Consider the following 20263-nt stretch of genomic DNA (forward strand, 5'->3'; position numbering starts at 1 on the left):
TAGACGCTGAGTGCATACCTGCAGCACACTATACATGTACTAGATAGTGATTATATCCGTGAATGAAACTATACCCGTGCTAGATAGTGTTTGCATCCCTGCAGCACATTATGCCCATACTAGAGAGTGATTGCATCCCTGCAGCGCACTATACCCGTACTAGACTCTGAGTGCATACCTGCAGCGCACTATACCCGTACTAGACTCTGAGTGCATACCTGCAGCGCACTATAACCGTACTAGACTCTGAGTGCATACCTGCAGCACACTATACACGTACTAGACTCTGAGTGCATACCTGCAGCGCACTATACCCGTACTAGACTCTGAGTGCATACCTGCAGCACACTATACACGTACTAGACTCTGAGTGCATACCTGCAGCACACTATACACGTTCTAGAGAGTGATTATATCCCTGAATGAAACTATACCTGTGCTAGATAGTGTTTGCATCCCTGCAGCACATTATGCCCGTGCTAGCAAGCGATTAGATCCCTGAATTACACTATACCCGTACTAGAGATTGATTGCATCCCTGCAGCACACTATACTCGTACTAGAGAGTGATTGCATCCCTGCACTCTATACCCGCACTAGAGAATGAGTGCATCCCTGCAGCACACTATGCCCGCACTAGAGAGTGATTGCATCCCTGCAGCATACTATGCCCGTGCTAGAGAGTGATTGCATCCCTGCAGCATACTATACTCGTACTAGAGAGTGATTGCATCCCTGCACTCTATACCCGCACTAGACACTGAGTGCATCCCTGCAACACACTATGCCCGCACTAGAGAGTGATTGCATCCCTGCACTCTATACCCGTACTAGAGAGTGATTGCATCCCTGCAGCGCACTATAACCACACCAGAGAGTGATTGCATCCCTGCACTCTATAACCGTACTAGAGTGATTGCAACCCTGCAGCAGACTATACACATACTAGAGACACTATACCCGCACTAGAGAGTGATTGCATCCCTGCAGCACACTATACCCGCACTAGAGAGTGATTGCATAAATGCACTCTATACCTGCACTAGCGAGTGATTGTATCCCTGCACTCTATACCCGTACTAGAGAGTGATTGCATCTCTGCAACACACTATATCTGTACTAGAAACACTATACCCGCACTAGCGAGTGATTGCATCCCTGCAGCACACTATACCTGTACTAGAGACTGATTGCATCCCTGCAGCACACTATAACCTCACTAGAGTGATTGCATCCCTGCAGCATACTATACTCGTACTAGAGAGTGATTGCATCCCTGCAGCACACTATACCCGCACTAGAGAGTGATTGCATAAATGCACTGTATACCTGCACTAGAGAGTGATTGTATCCCTGCACTCTATACCCGTACTAGAGAGTGATTGCATCTCTGCAGCACGCTATACCCGCACTAGAGAGTGATTGCATAAATGCACTCTATACCTGCACTAGAGAGTGATTGTATCCCTGCACTCTATACCCGTACTAGAGAGTGATTGCATCTCTGCAACACACTATATCTGTACTAGAAACACTATACCCGCACTAGCGAGTGATTGCATCCCTGCAGCACACTATACCTGTACTAGAGACTGATTGCATCCCTGCAGCACACTATAACCGCACTAGAGTGATTGCATCCCTGCAGCACACTGTGCCCGTACTAGAGACTAAGTGCATCAGCGAAGAGCACTATACCCGCACTAGAGAGTGATTGCATCCCTGCATTCTATACCCGTACTAGAGAGTGATTGCATTGGTGCAGTGCACTATACCCGCACTAGAGAGTGATTGCATCCCTGCAGCACACTATACCCGTATTAGAGAGAGATAGCATCCCGGCACTCTATACCCGTAAGAGGGAGAGTGATTGCATCTCTGCAGCACACTATACGGCTCCACTGATTTTAAGCAGTGCTTTGCAGGCGGGCAGGTGGGCGGGGCTGGTCTGCTCTCGGAGCAGGGCAGGGGAGGAGTGGTTTGCCCACTTCTAAGTGCACAGTGACTGTTTAGTCGGCCCTCTCGGCCTGCCCAAACCAATCATTCGCACTTTCCTTATTCTCGATGCAGGCTGCATTACAGCCTGCATGGAGGACATGTCCACCCCTCCAGCCCCTGGCTAAGTGCTGTTTCACGGCCAGGGCCGGACTGACCATAGCAAGTACCGGGCAGTTCCCTGGTGGGCCGCCAGGGTGGGGGCTGGTTTGGGCTGGTGTTGTTACTGGGGGGTGGCAATATTGGCCCCCTGTAACAAAATCGTCCGTGACCGGGCCTAGCAAACAGCTCTGCCGCACCACCTACCCCGCCAGGGGTCTAGCCGACCAGTTTGCCAGTACCGGTTTCAGTTCCCAGTCCGGCCGTGGTCAGGGCGCTCAGACCAATCACAATGCTGCATTGTAGCGTTGTGATTGGTCAGTGGGGTCAGGCTGTGCTTCCTGTTCCAAGACGAGGAGAGCAGCAGCAGAGACGCAAGACCCGGCAGCAAGTTAATTTAATTTTTTTTTTATATTGTGCACCACAACCCCCCCGTGCGACTCTCCCCCGCGACTTCCCCCCTACGCGATTTCCTCCCACAACATGCTCCCCACCCGCGAGCCATGCCAGCCACCACTGCTTACAGCACACTATACCAGATAGCTGAGCGCATTTGTGAAGTATACTATACCCCTATTAATGACTGAGCGAATTTATGTAGCACATTGTGCCCATACTAATGAATGAGCGCATCTGTGCTACACACTATACCTGTACTAATGACTATGTGCATCCGTGCAGTGCACTATACATCTATTAAAGATTATGTACATTTATATATGAAAATGTACTTCTATAATTGATTATGCACACGCACATAGCGCACCATGGGCCATATGTAGGTAGCCTCACATTTACCGATTCATAAATATCGAATTTTACCGATTCGGTATTTATGAATCTGTAAATGTGATGTAGGTAATGATTCGGTAAAGTTTACCGAATCGGAAAAATTCGGTAATTATGAATCGGTATTTACCGATTCGGTAATGAGGCATACCTTCCCATTGATTCCTATGGGCCTGGAGGCCCATAGGAATCAATGGGAAGGTATGCCTCATTACCGATTCGGTAAATACCGATTCGGTAATGGGGGGAGCATATTCAAGGGTGGCAGGGTGTCACATTGACACCCTGTTGCACCCCTGAATCTTGCATGTGTGCACATGTGGCGCACATACATGCCCTAAGGGCATGTATGTCTGCCACATGGCACTCTTAAATCTGCAAAATATTGCTTTTTGCAAGGTATTCGTTATTTATCACCAACCTGTATTTGGTGGTAAATAACTAATTTCTAATACTAATTATCACACTTTAGAGTGCTCCCTACATCTGATTTCTGGATTCAGTATTTACCGAATCGGTATTTTACCGATTTCTTAATTTCCGATTCGGTAAATACCGAATCCAGAAATCAGCCCCCTACATAGCAAATGCCTAAATACCGGTCGGTAACGGGATATTTACCGAATTTCGGCCGTTACCGACCGGTATTTGGCTTCCTACATGAGGCCCCATATGTCTATTAATGATTAAGTACATGTATATATCTCGCTACATGTCTATTAATGATTGTGAACATTTATATAGCGTACTACATTGGTTCTTACCCTATGGTCCGAGGATCCCTGGGGGTCCGCAAAACCTACTCAGGGGGTCCACGACTGCTTAAAAAACTAAATATTACCAGATTAATACATTTTAAATTGGAGGCTAATAATTTAGTTAGTATCCTCAGATTGGTTGATGGGAGCAGCAGTGCTTAATTTGAGCCTGTAGTTTCTGGTGCTCAGCACTTAATTGTCAATACCGGCACTTATGACAGTCTGCCACATGGTGGCATTGTTTGAGGCGCACAACAGTTCTCTATTAAATCAATATACATTAAAAATGACTAATACCTGCAGTTCAAGACATTATTATAGATTTGGGGAGCTGGAATAGTCTGGATTGTCACACTTGAAGGAATGTGATGCTTGGTAGTTGTATTGGAACTGTACTGGCAGGTGGCAGCCCTGGCAGAGGCATCGGTGGTACAAGCGGCAGTGGCCAGACGAGGGCCCTGGCAGAGGCATCGGTGGCACAAGCGGCAGTGGCCAGACGAGGGCCCTGGCAGAGGCATTGGTGGCACCAGCGGCAGTGGCCAGACGAGGGCCCTGGCAGAGGCATCGGTGGCACAAGCGGCAGTGGCCAGACGAGGGCCCTGGCAGAGGCATCGGTGGTACAAGCGGCAGTGGCCAGACGAGGGCCCCGGCCCACTTGTTTTTCAAATTAAGCACTGGGGGCAGGGCAAGTGCACCAAAAAGAATATAGGATGAGCGGCCTCAATTGAATCGAGGAAAGTTCAAACCTTCTCTTTACTATTAAAATGTGTTTTTTTAATGTTAGATTTTGTCATTTGTGTATTTGTTTGATAAATGCTTGTTTCTGTATCCTTGTGTATTTTTTTGCAGTTCAAATCATCGAAAATGCCCGGCTTACAGCAATGACTCAGTGGGGGGTCCCCTGGATTCCAATAATAATTCAGTGGGGGGTCAGAGGGTTCCAGTAATTATTTAATCGGGGTCTACAGAAGTCACTATATATCTATTAACGTCCCGGGTACATTCACAAAGCGCAATGTAACTTTATGAATGCTTGAGTTGTCTTACAGTGCGCACTATCCTTCAATAACAGTCGGGTAAGTACATAATGCGCTCTATACATTAATGAATGGGTGGATCTATTCATATAGTGCACTGTACCTTTAATAATGGGGTTGTTTATACAGCGCCCGCCGGAGGCTGCACCGGTCTGCAGCGCGCGCTGTCTGCGCAGGGCTCAGCACAGGGTGGCACCGGCGGTGGCCCGGGCTGTGACCACAGGTAACATGCAGAATCATGGAGGGAGCCCCTTCAAAGCTTGGCCAGGGGCCCGTGGGGCCCCTGCCTAGACTGGCACCTCCAAGGCCTGGGCCCGAGTGGGGCCCCTCAATTACGGTGGTTCCTCTACCCCACATGTGCCACAGGTGCCCACGTTCGGCCCCTGGCTGTTCCATCGCGTGCCACTGACCCGAGGCTGCCATGAGACCACCAAGCATACAGACCCCCGGTCCTTGAGCCCCATCCCTAAAGGGCCCCCTCATCCACAGGACCCGTCGCCCTCCCATCCGTCACCAGAGGCCCCTGACGGTTGCCAAGCACGGCGCATGGCGCTTAGTAACGGACAGCGCGATGCCCCCACTGCACATGTAATGTGGGCACCTGTAGCCGGGTACAGCGCCCCGGAGCGGCCTCACGGCGGCACGTGCCCCCGCACACCACCCCCACACACACGCACACCAGCGTTCCTGCTCGAAGGAGGGGGTGGGGTGTTCCTCCCACGCCCCCTCCGGCCCCCACCGCCCGCTCTCTACACCCCATCCAGCTCCTCTCGCGGGGTGCCAACACGGCACGGGGAGGGGTGGGGGGCTTCATGTTCCCCAAGAGGTGCCATGGAGGGTATCTGGGTGACGGATTCGCGAAGGGGAGGGGGGGGCAGCGGGGCAACCTTTCAGAGCGTGCGTGCACAAGATACACCTGCTTCCGGTCTCCCCTGATCCCCTGAACAAAGAGGAGAAAGCCACAGAAAAATCAAATTTCCCTATTTTCAGCCCTCATTCAAACACACATTCATGGCCTCCTCTGCCAACCAGCAGCCCACTGTCTGCCACGCTGCCATATGACTGGAGCTGGACCTCACCCCCACACGTGAGTGCTGTAGAGGCTGAGACAGCAGCTTGGTGGGTTTCAGAACCTGTTGCGCAGATCCGCGCGCAGCAGAAGGCCACAGGTTGCAGTTAAACCTTGAACCAGAAATACGAGTGCAAGAGACGGACAATAAACACACACTGCTGCGCCCAAGAGACAGCCGGCCCTGACAGCACCAGCTCGGCAAACACCCCCACTCGCAGCGACCTGCCGCTCTAGGTTCCACGAGTGGGGCTCCACTTTGCCTAGGTGCCTTGAAGACCCTCTAGTGGCATGCACCGCTTTACAAAACAAATCAATACACGCGGGTTCTGCTGAGTACGTTTATGCAGTCAACGAGGCATGGGGGTCTAAGTGTAACCGCAGCATCGCAGCGCGCCGTCCCGCCCCCTTGAGGCAGATACAGTGCCACCTCAGCGGGTGAAGCAGATGCAGTGCCACCTCAGAGGGTATGGCAGATGCAGTGCCACCTCAGAGGGTACGGCAGATGCAGTGCCACCTCAGCGGGTGAAGCAAATGCAGTGCCACCTAAGAGGGTACGGCAGATGCAGTGCCACCTCAGAGGGTACGGCAGATGCAGTGCCACCTCAGAGGGTACGGTAGATGCAGTGCCACCTCAGAGCGTGAGGCAGATGCAGTGCCACCTCAGAGGGTACGGCAGATGCAGTGCCACCTCAGAGGGTACGGCAGATGCAGTGCCACCTCAGAGGGTACGGCAGATACAGTGCCATCTCAGGCAGATGCAGTGCCACCTTAGAGGGTGTGGCAGATGCAGTGCCACCTCAGAGTGTGAGGCAGATGAAGTGCCACCTCAGAGTGTGAGGCAGATGCAGTGCCAGTGAGACAGATGCAGTGCCACCTCAGAGGGTGAGGCAGATGCAGTGCCACCTCAGAGGGTGAGGCAGATGCAATGCCACCTCAGAGGGTAAGGCAGATGCAGTGCCACCTCAGGCAGATGCAGTGCCACCTCAGAGGGTGTGGCAGATGCAGTGCCACCTCGGAGTGTGAGGCAGATGCAGTGCCAGTGAGACAGATGCAGTGCCACCTCAGAGGGTGAGGCAGATGCAGTGCCACCTCAGAGGGTACGGCAGATGCAGTGCCACCTCAGAGCGTGAGGCAGATGCAATGCCACCTCAGAGGGTACGGCAAATACAGTGCCACCTCAGAGGGTGAGACAGATGCAGTGCCACCTCAGCGGGTGAGGCAGATGCAGTGCCACCTCAGAAGGTGAAACAGATGCAGTGCCCCCTAAGAGGGTGAGGGAGATGCAGTGCCACCTTAGAAGACCTAGTGCCACTTCAGAGACAGATGCAGTGTCAGCTCTGAGGTGGGTGCTGTGCCACGAGAGGTAGATTGGGTACCAACTAAGGGACAGACGGGATGCCACCTCTCAGAGAGGTAGACGTAGTGCCAGCTCTGAAAGATGAGGCAGGTGCAGTGCCAGCCACCAGAGCTGAGGTGGGTGCGGTGCCACCTGAGAGAGGGGGCAGGTGCAATGCCAGCCACCAAAGCTGACGTAGCTGCAGTGCCACCCTCGCGAGCGGAGGCAGACACACTGCCACTTGTAGAAGCCGAGGCAGACGAGGCTTCCCCCCGTGAAACGCAAGATCTGGCAAGGGCCGGTGCACGCCGCCTGGGCTGTGCCAAGGGGCGAGGGTTCGTTGGGCACTCAGAAGTTCCGCGCAGCAGGGCACTGCCCTCTTACCTGTGACCCAGAGCAGGCTCAGGCACCCCAGCACTAGCGCCTCCATCTTCCAGCGCTTCCATCCACGGGGTGCGGGGTCGGTGGGCTGCAGGGGGGGGCTCCGGCGCACACACACACTCCCCGGGTTCGGCGGCTGCTCCTCCCGCTCTGTGCGGGGGCTCGGCTCAGCAGAGAGCCGAGAGCGGCAGCAGCTTCTCAATGGAGCCTACCACTGCCTCCGCAGGCGGGGAGGGGACTGCACTGGGCCCGGAGCCCTCCCCGCGCAGCCCCCGCCCGAGCTGGGCGGGCCGGGGCCTCCTCAGCCCTCTTCAGGGGCGCGCCTTTCATTTAAAGCGCCTGGTGGGGGGCGCGGCCGTACGGCGGGGTCGGTGCCAGGCGGCGCTGGGCTCGGGCTCCCCCTGTCTCCGGCGCAGGCTGCAGGGCCCGCATCACATGCTGCCCATTCAAGCTTTAATCTGGGGGGCTGTAGTACCGCGGGGGGAGGGGCTGTATTGTGAGTGTGTGATGAGAGGGGGCATGAGGGTGGCTCACAATTCTTCCCACGTTCACTGCATAGTAAGTGGGGTCTGTGCAGACACTGTCCAGAGCTGGAGACGTTCCAGCCGGGGGGCAGGGGGCTGGGCAGAGCTGATAAAACATCAGAAGTACGGGGGGGAGGGGGCGGAATCTAACAGCAAATGACAAATTACACATAAATAAGAAACAAACAAAACCTACTCAAACACCCATATATTTTGCTTAAGAGAAGTAGAAGTAACTAACTACCTAGATCACGTACGGACCTGCATTATAAAAATATTAGAGTCCCCAAGTAGCTAGAAAGGACTTTTTATACACCAGTGGACTGGTACATCGGTATGTACCTGTATAGTGTTGACAGGTATGCATTATACATTCATTTATTTACAATACTTTCTAGAGGAGACGCTTACAAGTGTACATTATCACATACTCAGTCAGTCCCAGTTTCATGGTATTTACTTTCTAACATTTCCATCTGTATTCATCCAAATTCATTTTTGAAAATTTTATCTGTAGCTATCCAAATTTATTTTTTGATAATTTTATCTGTATTTGTCGATTTTTTGGGTATAATTTTATCTGTATTCATCCATATGTATTTTGGGTCTTGAAAAAAATAAACTGATACTAGTATATTTCCAGATTTATTAAACCAGCAATACTGAAACACTTGTCAGGTTTCAATTATATGAATACCCTTAAATGATACATCGATACACTGGTACGAAAAAATACATTTCATTATCGACCTTGTACACATTTACTGCTGTCTAATATCATTTAGAAACTTACTGTTGTTTTTAGCCCCCTTACCTGTCAATCCGCATAGCTATTGGTCTGTAAGCATTTAAAATCACGCAAAAAATAAACTAATATCTGTTTTTATCCATGTTTAAAAATAAATACAGAGAGAAAATAGATGGTTTTCTGTCTTTATATATCTGTAGAAATCAGTAAACAAACAGAAGACTGGGGGCCATATGTAGGAAGGCAAATTGCGATCGCAAATGCTGAAATTCGCCGAATTTCGGTGTTTGCAATCGCAATTTGGGCAGTGTGCTATGTAGCACACAAAAACCCACATGCAAAATAAGGAATCGCAAAATTTGCGATTCCTTATTTTGCGAATGCATTTAAGGAATCCCAAATTGCGATTCCTTAAATGCAATGTAGGAAGCACCCAAGTTGTGCAATTTTGGCTTAAGGAATCGCATATTACCACCAACCTCAGGTTGGTGGTAATTTGCGATTTCCTTGAAAAATGCACTTTTTTGCATTTTTCAAAGTGCCATGTGGCGCACATACATGCCCTTAGCGCATGTATGTGCGCCACATGTGCACACATGTTTATTTCAGGAGTGCAAAAGGGTGTCCTATTGACACCCTTGCAACCTTGAAATTGCATTCTCAATTTGCGATTCTCTAATTGAGAATCGCAAATTGAGAATGTCTTCCGATTCATTCCTATGGGCCTTTTAGCCCATAGGAATGAATGGCAAGGTATTCCTTATTTGCGAATCTCAATTTGGGATTCGCAAATAAGGAATAGGTAGGAATCGCAAAATATTTTGCTAATCCTACCTACATTCCGTTTTGCAATTCTCTAATTGCGATTCCCTAAAAATTGCAATTAGAGAATCGCAAAACACGTTGTACCTACATATGGCCCTGGGTCCCTTAATTATCAAGCATGATTTCAGAAATACTGCTTCAATGTGCTTAACGTTCATTTATTTGGATGAGCGCATGCTGAAACATTCACACATTTAGAGTACAAAATATGCAGTATCCCTGAACTCATTCTTTATGAATGAGTACAATCGAATTGCTACATATAATATGATTTACATTGGAGGTGCTGCCTGTAGATTGTCACTGTATGTGTGAGTGAGTGATTGTGGGATTGGCTGTATGGGTGAGTGAGTATGTTTAGTATCTGTATGAATAAGTTGGTGTGTGTATAACTGTATAGGTGAGTCAGTGGCAGGGTGATTGACCATGGGTGAGTGAGTAGCTGTGTGAGTAGCTCTATGGATGACTGGCAGTGTGTGAGTGGCTGTATAGGTGCATGAGTGGATATATCATGGGCTGTATTAGTGAGTGAGTTGGTGCATGATGCTGTATGGGTGACTGAGTGGATGTGTGTGTAGACCTATGAATCAGCGAGTGGGTGTGTACGTACTGGTATGGTTGTGTCAACAGGTTTTGAGCATAGTAGTGTGGAAGTTGTAGTGGGTGTATGAAAGGTTATATGGGCGTGTCAGTGGGTACGTCAGAGGTTATATCGATGATGTCAACAGTGATGTAATTTGAGATGTCATCAGTGATGTCACTGATTATTTCATGAGTGATGCAAAATGTGAGGTCATAAGCAGTGCATTGCAGGGGCGCGAGTTAACTATAACTGCTGAATTTCTCTGGATTTGTACAAGTGAAATGTCAGCCTAACTATAACATCCCTGTAACTTTAGTTTTTTTCAGGGAATTTCTACGTTTTTTCAAAATCCATTTCCTAACTATAATGCCCCTGTAACCTTTGTTTTTTTCAGTGAATTTCAAAGTTTTTTTTAATGCTAATTCCTAACTATAATGTCCCTGTAACTTTAGTTTTTTTCAGTGAATTTCTATGGTTTTTAAAGTAGTAGTCACATTTCAGAGTAGTGGAGAAAGGGAGCGGGGCCTCCGACCAGCTCACAGGAATTCCACTGTGTAGGACTTACAGGAGGTGAGTCCCTTGCTCATTGCACCATCAGGATTCAGGCAAGCCGGGCCGACGAAGGCTGTGATGCCAGAAACCGGTCCCCGGAAGCTTGTTTCCTTCCCAGTATAAGAATTGGCTTGGTAGTTTGGTTTGCCCTGTTCCCATCATGCACTGGGACAGGTACAGACTAATTTGCATGTAGCCAGGTTCTGAGCTGGGATGGTGCAGTGAGCTAAAAAACGGTGATGGATTAAAACCATGATCTCTTGACTTGGTAAGAGTATTCTGCATCATTCAGAAACTCTGTCCATCACCACCCCCTTTTTCCCAAATGGACTTACAGGCGGTACCATGAGGGCTTCTTGGCCCACCAGGTCCCTCTGGAGCCAAGGGGACCTCACCCCCAACTAGTAGTGTGCCAGGAGCCATGTTTGCAGAGTGGTGGAGAAAGGGGGCTTGCCTCTGACAACTTCTCAGCAATCCTGCATTGTGGAACTTACTGGCGGTAACAGGTGGGGTGGTTGGCCCCAAACTACACCTCCTATTGCCTCCAGTAAGTCCCATACAACAGGATAGCTGAGATCTGATAGCAGGCCATGCCCCTTTTTCTACCACTCTGCAAACGAGCCTCCTGGCGCAAAACTAGTAGGGGGATTAAATCCTCTTGGCTATTGAGGGTCCTTGGGGGCCAACTACCCCTCCTATTACCTCCAGTGAGTCCCATACAGCAGGATTGCTGAGATCTGATAGCAGATCACATCCCTTTTCCCACCACTCTGTAAACATGCCTCCTGGCACACTACTAGTAGGGGGATGAAGTCCCCTTGGCTATTGAGGGTCCTTGGGGGCCACCTACCCCTCCTATTACCTCCAGTAAGTTCCAAACAGCAGGATTGCTGAGATCTGATACCAGGCCACGCCCCCTTTCTCCACCACTCTGCGAACGTGCCTCCTGGTGCAATACTATTTGGGGAATGAAGTCTCCTTGGCTTTTGAGGGTCCTTGAGGGCCAACAAGCCCTTCTGTTACCTCCAGTAAGGCCCACACAGCTGGATTGGTGAGGTAGTGAGGGGCCACGCCCCATTTCTCCTCCACTCTGCAAATATACCTCTACTTTAGTCCTGAGGCCCTCAGGAGGCAAGGCGACGTCATCCCCCCCACCAGCAGTGCACTGAGAGGTGCGTTCGCAGAGTGGTGGTGAAAAGGGCGTGGCTTTTGACCACCTCTCAGCAATCCCACTGGGTGGGAATTACTGGAGGTAACAGGAGGTCTTCTTGGCCCTTAAGGACCCACAGCAGCCAAGGGGACTTCATTCCCCAACCAGGAGGGCACCAGAAGGCACATTTGCAGAGTAGTGGAAAAAGGGGGCCATGCATCCCGCAAGTTGCAGCTTTAAAAAAAAAAATATATATTTTTTTTGGGAAGGAGGGGCCTAGTGGCCCCCTTCCTGGGACCATTTTGGGCCTTGGGTACCCCATCCCCGGGTCTTGATACTTTTTAAAATGTAATTATTTATAAAACGAGAGGGGTGCAAACATGCAGCTCCTTCTGTCCAAAAGTAATTCTGCTCCACTTCATGAAAGCAAGAGCATTTTTACTGCTCTCGCTTCCATGAAGCGGACCAGAGTTTGGTATGGCTTGGCGGAAGCCTGTATATATATATATATTCACTGAAAAAACCATAGGTTTCACACACGTTATAGTTAGGAATTAGCATTTAAAAAACCTTGCAAATTCAATGAAAAAACCATAGGTTTCACAAATGTTATAGTTAGCTGGACATTTCACTGGTAAAAAACCAATGAAATTCCCCCGTTATAGTTAGTTCAGCTAACTATAACTCGCGCACCCGCAATCCACTGCTGATGACGTCACATATTACATCACTCATGACATGGTCAGTGACATCACTCATGACATCACTGATGACATCTCAAATGACATCACTGATGACATCATCCAGTGAATGTGTGTTTTTCTGAAAATTAAATATGTTTTATATATGTATATCTCAAGGTCGATGGAAGAATAAATGGGTATATAAGTGTCTAAATGGATGATTTGTTTTGGAAAAATTGATTGTGTAACTGACTGATTAAGTGTATCATAGTGAATACATGGCTTAGTGAGTAATGTTTAAATATGTAAATATCTGTATCAGTCTCTCACTTTGTGTATAAGTGGCTGCATGGGTTGGTGAGTAGCTACATGGGTGTCTATATAGGTTATTAATTTGTTTTTGGAGTATCAGTCTGAGTGTCTGCATGGTTCGGTGGGGGGTATTACGTAGTGCATAGGTGCATGAATGAGTGACTCACTGTTTGTATGTGTTGAAGACAGCATGTGTGCAGGACTGTATGGGTGGAGGAATGTGTGCATGGGTGTGTTAGTGAGTGATAGACTGTCTCAATAGTGTATTTATGAGTAACTACATATGTTTTAAACTAGTATATGTGACTATTGGTGTATATAAGTGAGTATATGTGAGAATGAGAGATTGAAAGAGTTCCTATATGAATAAGTATGTGTTTCTATAAGTGATTGTTTAAAAGACTAAGTATGTGTAAGTTTCAGTAGAAGTAAGTGTGGTGGTGTGTGTATAACTGTATATGCAAGTAAATGTATGTTTGATTCTTTATTAGCATGAGTGACTATGTGTGCGAGTAACTCTATGGATGAGTGGCATTGTGTAACAGGATGTATAGGTGTATGAGTACATATGATGAGTGAGTACATGTATGAGTGACTGTATAGGACTGTTGGTGAATGAGTGGATGTGTATGTGGATCTTAGAATTACTGAAGAGGTTGTTGTAACTGGTATTGGTATGTCCATTGTTTTGAAAATTTTAGTCTCTATTTTTGAATGTGTGTATCAAAGGTTATATTAGGGTGAGAGGAGGTCTGCCACTCTATCACAAGGATGATGTCATCAGTGATGTCATCAGTGATGTCATTTGAGATGTCATCAGTGATGTCATGAGTGATGTCACTGACCATGTCATGAGTGATGTAATATGTGACGTCATCAGCAGTGGATTGCGGGTGCGCGAGTTATAGTTAGCTGAACTAACTATAACGGGGAAATTTCATTGGTTTTTTACGAGCGAAATGTCCAGCTAACTATAACATTTGTGAAACCTATGGTTTTTTCATTGAATTTGCAAGGTTTTTTAAATGCTAATTCCTAACTATAACGTGTGTGAAACCTATGGTTTTTTCAGTGAATTTGCAAGGTTTTTTAAAAGCTATTTTTTATATATAACGCGTGTGAAAGCTATATTTTATTTTTCTTTTTGCATGGTTTTTTAAATTTTTTTTTCCTAACAATAATGTGTGTGAAACCTATGATTTTTTTATTGTTTTTTTTTCTTTTTTACATCATTTTTTTCCTTTTTATTTTTTCCATTAAACACTATTCTACCTATGTATATATTCATGGTTTTAATTAATTCTTCAATTTTTAAAGATTCACCTTTTTTAAATAATTGGTTAGATATAGTTGTATAACATAGTTAATATCTTCATCAAACTTTTTTTTTTTTTTTAATTTTTTTTTTACCGTGCGCGTACGGTAAGCTTACCGTAAGCGCACGGTTCGCTTTATGTACGGTGAGCGTACGTAATATTTCTACTCTGTTTGCGTATGCTTACGCATTTTGCGTAGGTGTCCGTACATCCTATGCGACGCTTAAGCGCATGCTTTAGAAGCGCACACGCGCACGTTACGCGGAAGTGTACGAGCGTGTCTGTAATGCGCATGCGCGCGTGCGCGTGTCTTTTGTACGTGCATGCGTACTTTTACCGTACGCGCTCGGTAAGCTTAACGTGCGCGTACGGTTGGTCATGTGATCAAGAAACAACACTTTTGATTGGTTTAAACTACTTTCAGTCATACAGAAAAAGGAGAACCCCCTAAAAGGTTAATTTGAGGTCAGGGAACAGGGGGAACAAGGAAATTAACAACTATACTGAACAGTATCCCTCTAGACCTTTCTTATTTTATTTAGTGTAGAGACACATGGAGATAAATACCACTGCTATGTGTGCATTTATATAAAAAAAGATTTTTTATTTATATTTTTAGTTATTTATACATTATTTCTTCATAATCAGTTGCTTTTTCACATTATACAATACAATTCATTGCTTCTTTTATAAAACATTTTTATCTTTTTATAAAATACAGAGTGTAGACAAACATCTTTTCAATAGTCATACCCTGTAAATTTCATTATTGATTCACAACAGCAAAGTAAAGCATAACCCCACACCAGTCATGCCTCTAAAGTATCTACATACATATCACATTCATACAACACCTTACAAACAGCACCCCAAAGACAAGGGAAGACAGCAAAATTAGTGCTTGTCCAACAGGGCAAGCTGCTGGGTCCTCTGATGGATTATTAAACGATGGGGTGTCTCAAACTCTCTGGTCGACGCACGTTTCGGTGGCCTAACACTCTTCAAATACCACCTTCTTCAGGACCTGTTGCTGCGTGTGTTTAATCACGGGCAAGGGTGGGGGCCTGAATTATCTAAAAAATCAATAGGAAAATATTACTAAACATAGTTTTGTATAATCGAAAGTACCATGTGTGAATCCTACCGGAGAATATACAATTTATCTCCAATACATATTTTAGTTTAAATGACCCATTTTCAGGTTTGCAAAAACGCTACTGAATTCATTGCCCTTAAAAAGATACCATTGTTATACTTAAATAGAGAAAAGAAGAAAAAGTTTAGAAAAACAGAGTTAATAGAAGATGGATAGAATATATAGTCTTGGCTTCTACTTTCACATTCTGAGGTATTTTTACACCTACTACATTAGATGGATGCGAGAGAGACATATGTGACTCTACCTGGTGTCAGGTGGGCTCACTGACAGTGATGCGAGGACGTATGGTCATCTGGAAATCATGTGATATTGGTTTGATTATGGCTATTGCTGAAGAAAGATAATGATTAAAGGGTCATCTATTGCTGAATTATATGACCGCATATTTGTCCAATAGATCGTTATTCAATAAATCGTTATCCAACATACCTCATATAAGTTTAAATCACTTTGAAAATTGTTTAATGGAGCCGTCGGTTTAACACGTTATCACTACGCCGTATCTTTATTTAGGGGAATTGATTTCATTCACGATATCCCATTGAACCTGTGTATAGTCATAGAAACTGGTGGTTATTACCTAAGCAATTGCTCATAGTCATCAAGTGGGCGAGTTGTGCCTACTTAGAGATAATACAGACTATTTTTAAGGCTACACCTACTTTTTCAATGCTGTCTTCAGTATTTGTTGTGGCGATCAGTCTTAGTTTGTATTCCTTTGTCGATTGGGACTTTCTTTAGTCAGAGTTCAGCGTCTGAGTCTCAAAGCCATTACAGCCGCTGATGTGGAAAAAATAATAGGTTAAGTTAGAATGGAAAAAAGGGAATCAAACTAGCTATAGTTATTATTGGTTGCCCCGAAGTAAGATTATTTGAACAGAAGATTCTTGGTTTAATTATCCTGTCAATTCCAATCTCGTTGCTTATGGCCCACAAAACTGTCAAGATGTGTATTATCCTGATGCTACTACCCCTACCTGGCAACTTAGTGCTCGTCGGTTAGGGTTGGTGCGCTACTACCTTCCAATGTGATAATCCACTCCCAAACCTCAAAGTCTACTGTCTCTATCAGTACACTACGTCTCGGTACGATATTCCAGGCTATGATTTTGTGATAGATTAAATTCCCAGTACCTCGAAACATGGTTCAGCCCCAAAGTTACGCACAAATTCGTGTGACGATTTCTCACCTATTACTCGATGCTGTACGGCGTTCTCCAGGGAATCTTGGCGTGGTCCGGCTCCATGCAAATCTCAGTTCGGACTGCCGTTTTTTATACCTTTCACCTCGGCCCAATTTAGGAATAATTGGTAGATACGAGACACCTGCGGCTCTCTTGCCGACGATCTATACGTCATTTTCCGATATGTGTGTGCTTCATAGGGTTGTCCTGCTAGAGTAGACTCCATCTTGGAGTGGTGTTTGAATATATAAAGCCCTATTACAAGTTTGGGCTAATCCCAGCTATTGTCTGCCATATTCCACTATGGAACCTGAAATACGGAATTATGTATATTATATTTATTAGGGATTATGTCGGTAAAAATTCTATCCGACTACCCAAGTGTGAACGTTAATTTTGTTTTTGTTTTAGTTCGGAAAAATGAAGGCGCCATGTTGGAATAGATCAAAATGTCCGTGTTAATTCTGTCCGACTAACCAAGTATGAACGTTTATTTTGTTTTTATCGGAAAAGTAATAGCGCCATGTTGGAATGGGACAATCCCAATCTATTTATCTCATACATGGTAGTGCCGCGTATCTAAATTGACATAAAAATTAAGTAAGAAAAATAAAGGAAATGTATTACAAGTCGTGCGGCCCAAATGTAAACATTCCCTATTTTGTTATCTGTTAAACTTTTAGCGCCATATTGGAAAGGGTCGATCACGGTATATGTGTATCCTACAGGACGAGTATTAGTAAGACTTCTCTAAATCGACATACTGACTACCATAGGAAACATGGGAATATATATTGCAAATCTGATTGCAATGAGATATTGTAAGAGCAGGTATCTATACCAAATACCAACCGAGTTAAAAATGTTTATTAGCCGTTCTTTATCAGTGCTGGAGTAAATTTCCATTGCCAAAGGGAATGTATCTTTTTTGGGTTCATTGATAAACCTAGTTAGGTTTTATTAGTGTGTATAAACCTCAAATGAGGTTTGCTGGGATCTACTACAATCTTCCAGATGGAACATAAACGCCCTTTTATAATTCGAAACTAGTCTCCAAGTTCCTAAGTCGGGGTAGATGTAGGATAGAACAAGGATATATGTAAGTAGATGATGTATATTAACTTACAATGCCTAGGTATATACTCGTGCTATAATTTCAAATTGTACCTAATGTGCAGGAACATATTTATGTACATCCTGTAAAATGGCGTCCAGTATCTACCCTTACCACACTAATTTTCTCATACATTATATAGGCAGTGACTGGTCCATAGCATACTCACCACCAGCATCAGTTGTTATCATCCTTAACCGGTATGCCACACTATTTCCTCGTTTAGACCATTTTTCACTGTGTCTAAAGTGTAAATCCAATAGTTCTCACGAGTTTTTCTCACTTTTTTTGTTTCTTTGCCCGAGATATTTCTTACTTTTTCAAGAATCAGCCATCTTAGCTCATTTTCATTATGGCCCAGATCTATGCAATGTTGAACCATAGGGCTGAGTAGTTTTTTAGTTCTTATGGCAGATCTGTGCTCACTATACCGAATTCTAAACTCACGTCCTGTTTCTCCTACATATCCAAGAGCACATGGGCACAGAATGAGATAGACAAGATTAGAGCTTCTACAATTTGTGAAATCACGCAATCTGCCTGCCTTTCCTTTGTAATTCCATGACTCAGTGACTAGCGCGCTTTCACATGCAACGCATGAGCCACACTTGTGGTTTCCTAGGATTGGTGGTCCTACTAGTGTAGTTTGCGAGTTAACTTCTCTCTGTTTGGGCCTTGTATGGACCAGACTATCCTTAATATTGCGATTTCTGCGAAATGCAAGGATGGGCTTTTGGATGGTCTCTTGATTCTCATCTGCATTGAGAATGTGCCAGTTTTTATTCAATACTTTTTTCAGTTTGAAGTTAAGAGTTGAGTGATTCACTACGCAAACTAATTTGTCGTTCTTAGGACGCATGTTGCCTACTAACAGGGCATCACGGTTGTAATATCGTGCCCTCTTATAAGCTGATCTGATCAAGCGTCTAGGATACCCTCGTGCAATCAGTCTTTTTTTCAGATCCTCCCCATGTTTATCATAGTCTTTAATATTCGAACAGTTACGTCGAATACGCAAGAATTCTCCGAAGGGGATGGAATCTTTTTGGCTATTTGGATGATAACTTGCGTGTGCCAAAATTGTATTTTTAGAAGTTGGTTTTCTGTAAAAATTAACCGAGATTTTGCCATCATCTGATTGTATCATTATATCCAGGAATTCCACTGAGACCGTGCTTTTATGGCTAGTGAATTTCAAATTTTTGTCACTGACATTTAGCCATTCTATGAACGTGGTTAAAGTTTCATCATCTCCTCGCCAAATGAAAAAGATATCATCAATGAATCTATGCCAATTTAAAACATTCTCATAAAAAGGGGCTATTTCATTGAAGATATGTTTCAATTCGTACTCACCCATATATATATTGGCCACACTGGGGGCACAGGAAGCCCCCATGCTAGTCCCTTTGATTTGGTGATAAAGATCCCCTCTGAAATCAAAATAATTGTTTTTTAGCACTATTTCAAGGCATTCTAATATGAAGTCATTTGGTCTTTCTCCCTGTGTTCTTTCTAGGAGGGACTTGACTGCTTCCACCGCTTGTTGTTGTGGTATATTAGTGTAAAGCGCTTCAATGTCAAGCGTGACTAAGATCTCATTATTGGGGTCATAGGGCACATGTTCGAGTTTGTTGATGATATCTCGTGTGTCCTTAATATAGGATTTGTACTGAGTTGTAAGAGGGCATAAGAAAGTGTCCACATATTTCGATAGTGGTTCGGTTATGGAATTGATGGAAGAGACAATCGGCCTTAATGGAGGATCCGACACGTTCTTATGTGTTTTAGGCACCCCATACAGTGCTGGAATAATAGCATTAGTTTTGTTAAGAAACAAAAATTCCTTTTCACATATAATTTCATCTGCAAAGGCTTTACTGGTAGTACGATTGACAAGTTCTTTCAATTTAGTCAGAGCTCCTGCTTTGATGGGCCTGTAGTGCTCAGCCACATTTAACATTTGTTGAACCTTTTCGTCATACTTGTGAGTATCCATCAGGACAATGCCCCCACCTTTATCACAAGGTTTAATTGTAAGTTCGGGTGCATTTTGGAGTTTTAAAAGAGCAGTTCTTTCTGAGGTTGTAAGGTTAGGTTTGCTCTGATGATTATATTTCATAATCTTACTAATATCATTTAACACCAATTTTTCGAAAATGGCGACCTCAGGGCCCACCATTTCCAACGTAGGTGTAAAAATGGATTTTAACTTACAACCTGATAGATTGGTCTCAAGGTCCCCATCGTCTTTGCCCCAAAAAATGTTTTTAGGCGAATTTTCCTAAAAAAGGAGAAGATGTCCTGCATAAGTTTAAACTTATTGCAGTATGTATTCGGTACAAAGGATAATCCTCTGTTTAGAATGGCTTCTTCCTCTGGTTTCAATATGTGGGTGGAGATATTAAAAATAGGTATGGTATCTATATTAGCTACAGTGTTCAGTTCTTCCAATATTGTTGGTTGCGAGTCCTCATGTACATTTGAGGAGGTTGAGGGTCCATATGTTGGTAACCTCTCCTGTCTGACTTCGTAAATCTGCCTCTGTTGCGGCCTCGGCCTCTCCCTAAAAAAGGAGGGGGAGCTTGATAGTAGGATTGGTGGTCTCCACCTCTGCCTCTATATGGTCGTTGACCTTGATAAGGG

General features: G+C 45.2%; 1 protein-coding gene across 6 annotated transcripts in view; it reads right to left on the bottom strand.

The window, feature by feature from the left end:
• The window catches only part of ILDR2 (immunoglobulin like domain containing receptor 2), an 878816-nt gene extending 870959 nt beyond the window's left edge, over positions 1–7857 (bottom strand). For all 6 annotated transcript variants that reach the window (XR_014967628.1, XM_085621104.1, XM_085621106.1 and 3 more), the window contains exon 1: positions 7471–7857. Coding sequence is in view for 5 of the 6 variants with exons in the window: in XM_085621104.1 (XP_085477230.1) it covers positions 7471–7516 (46 nt within the window). In the remaining variant the exon portion in view is untranslated. The remainder of the gene's footprint in view (positions 1–7470) is intronic.
• Between the last annotated feature and the right edge of the window lie 12406 nt (positions 7858–20263).

The sequence above is a fragment of the Triturus cristatus genome, chromosome 8, assembly GCF_964204655.1.
Source record: "Triturus cristatus chromosome 8, aTriCri1.1, whole genome shotgun sequence".
NCBI classification, from domain to species: Eukaryota; Metazoa; Chordata; class Amphibia; order Caudata; family Salamandridae; genus Triturus; species Triturus cristatus.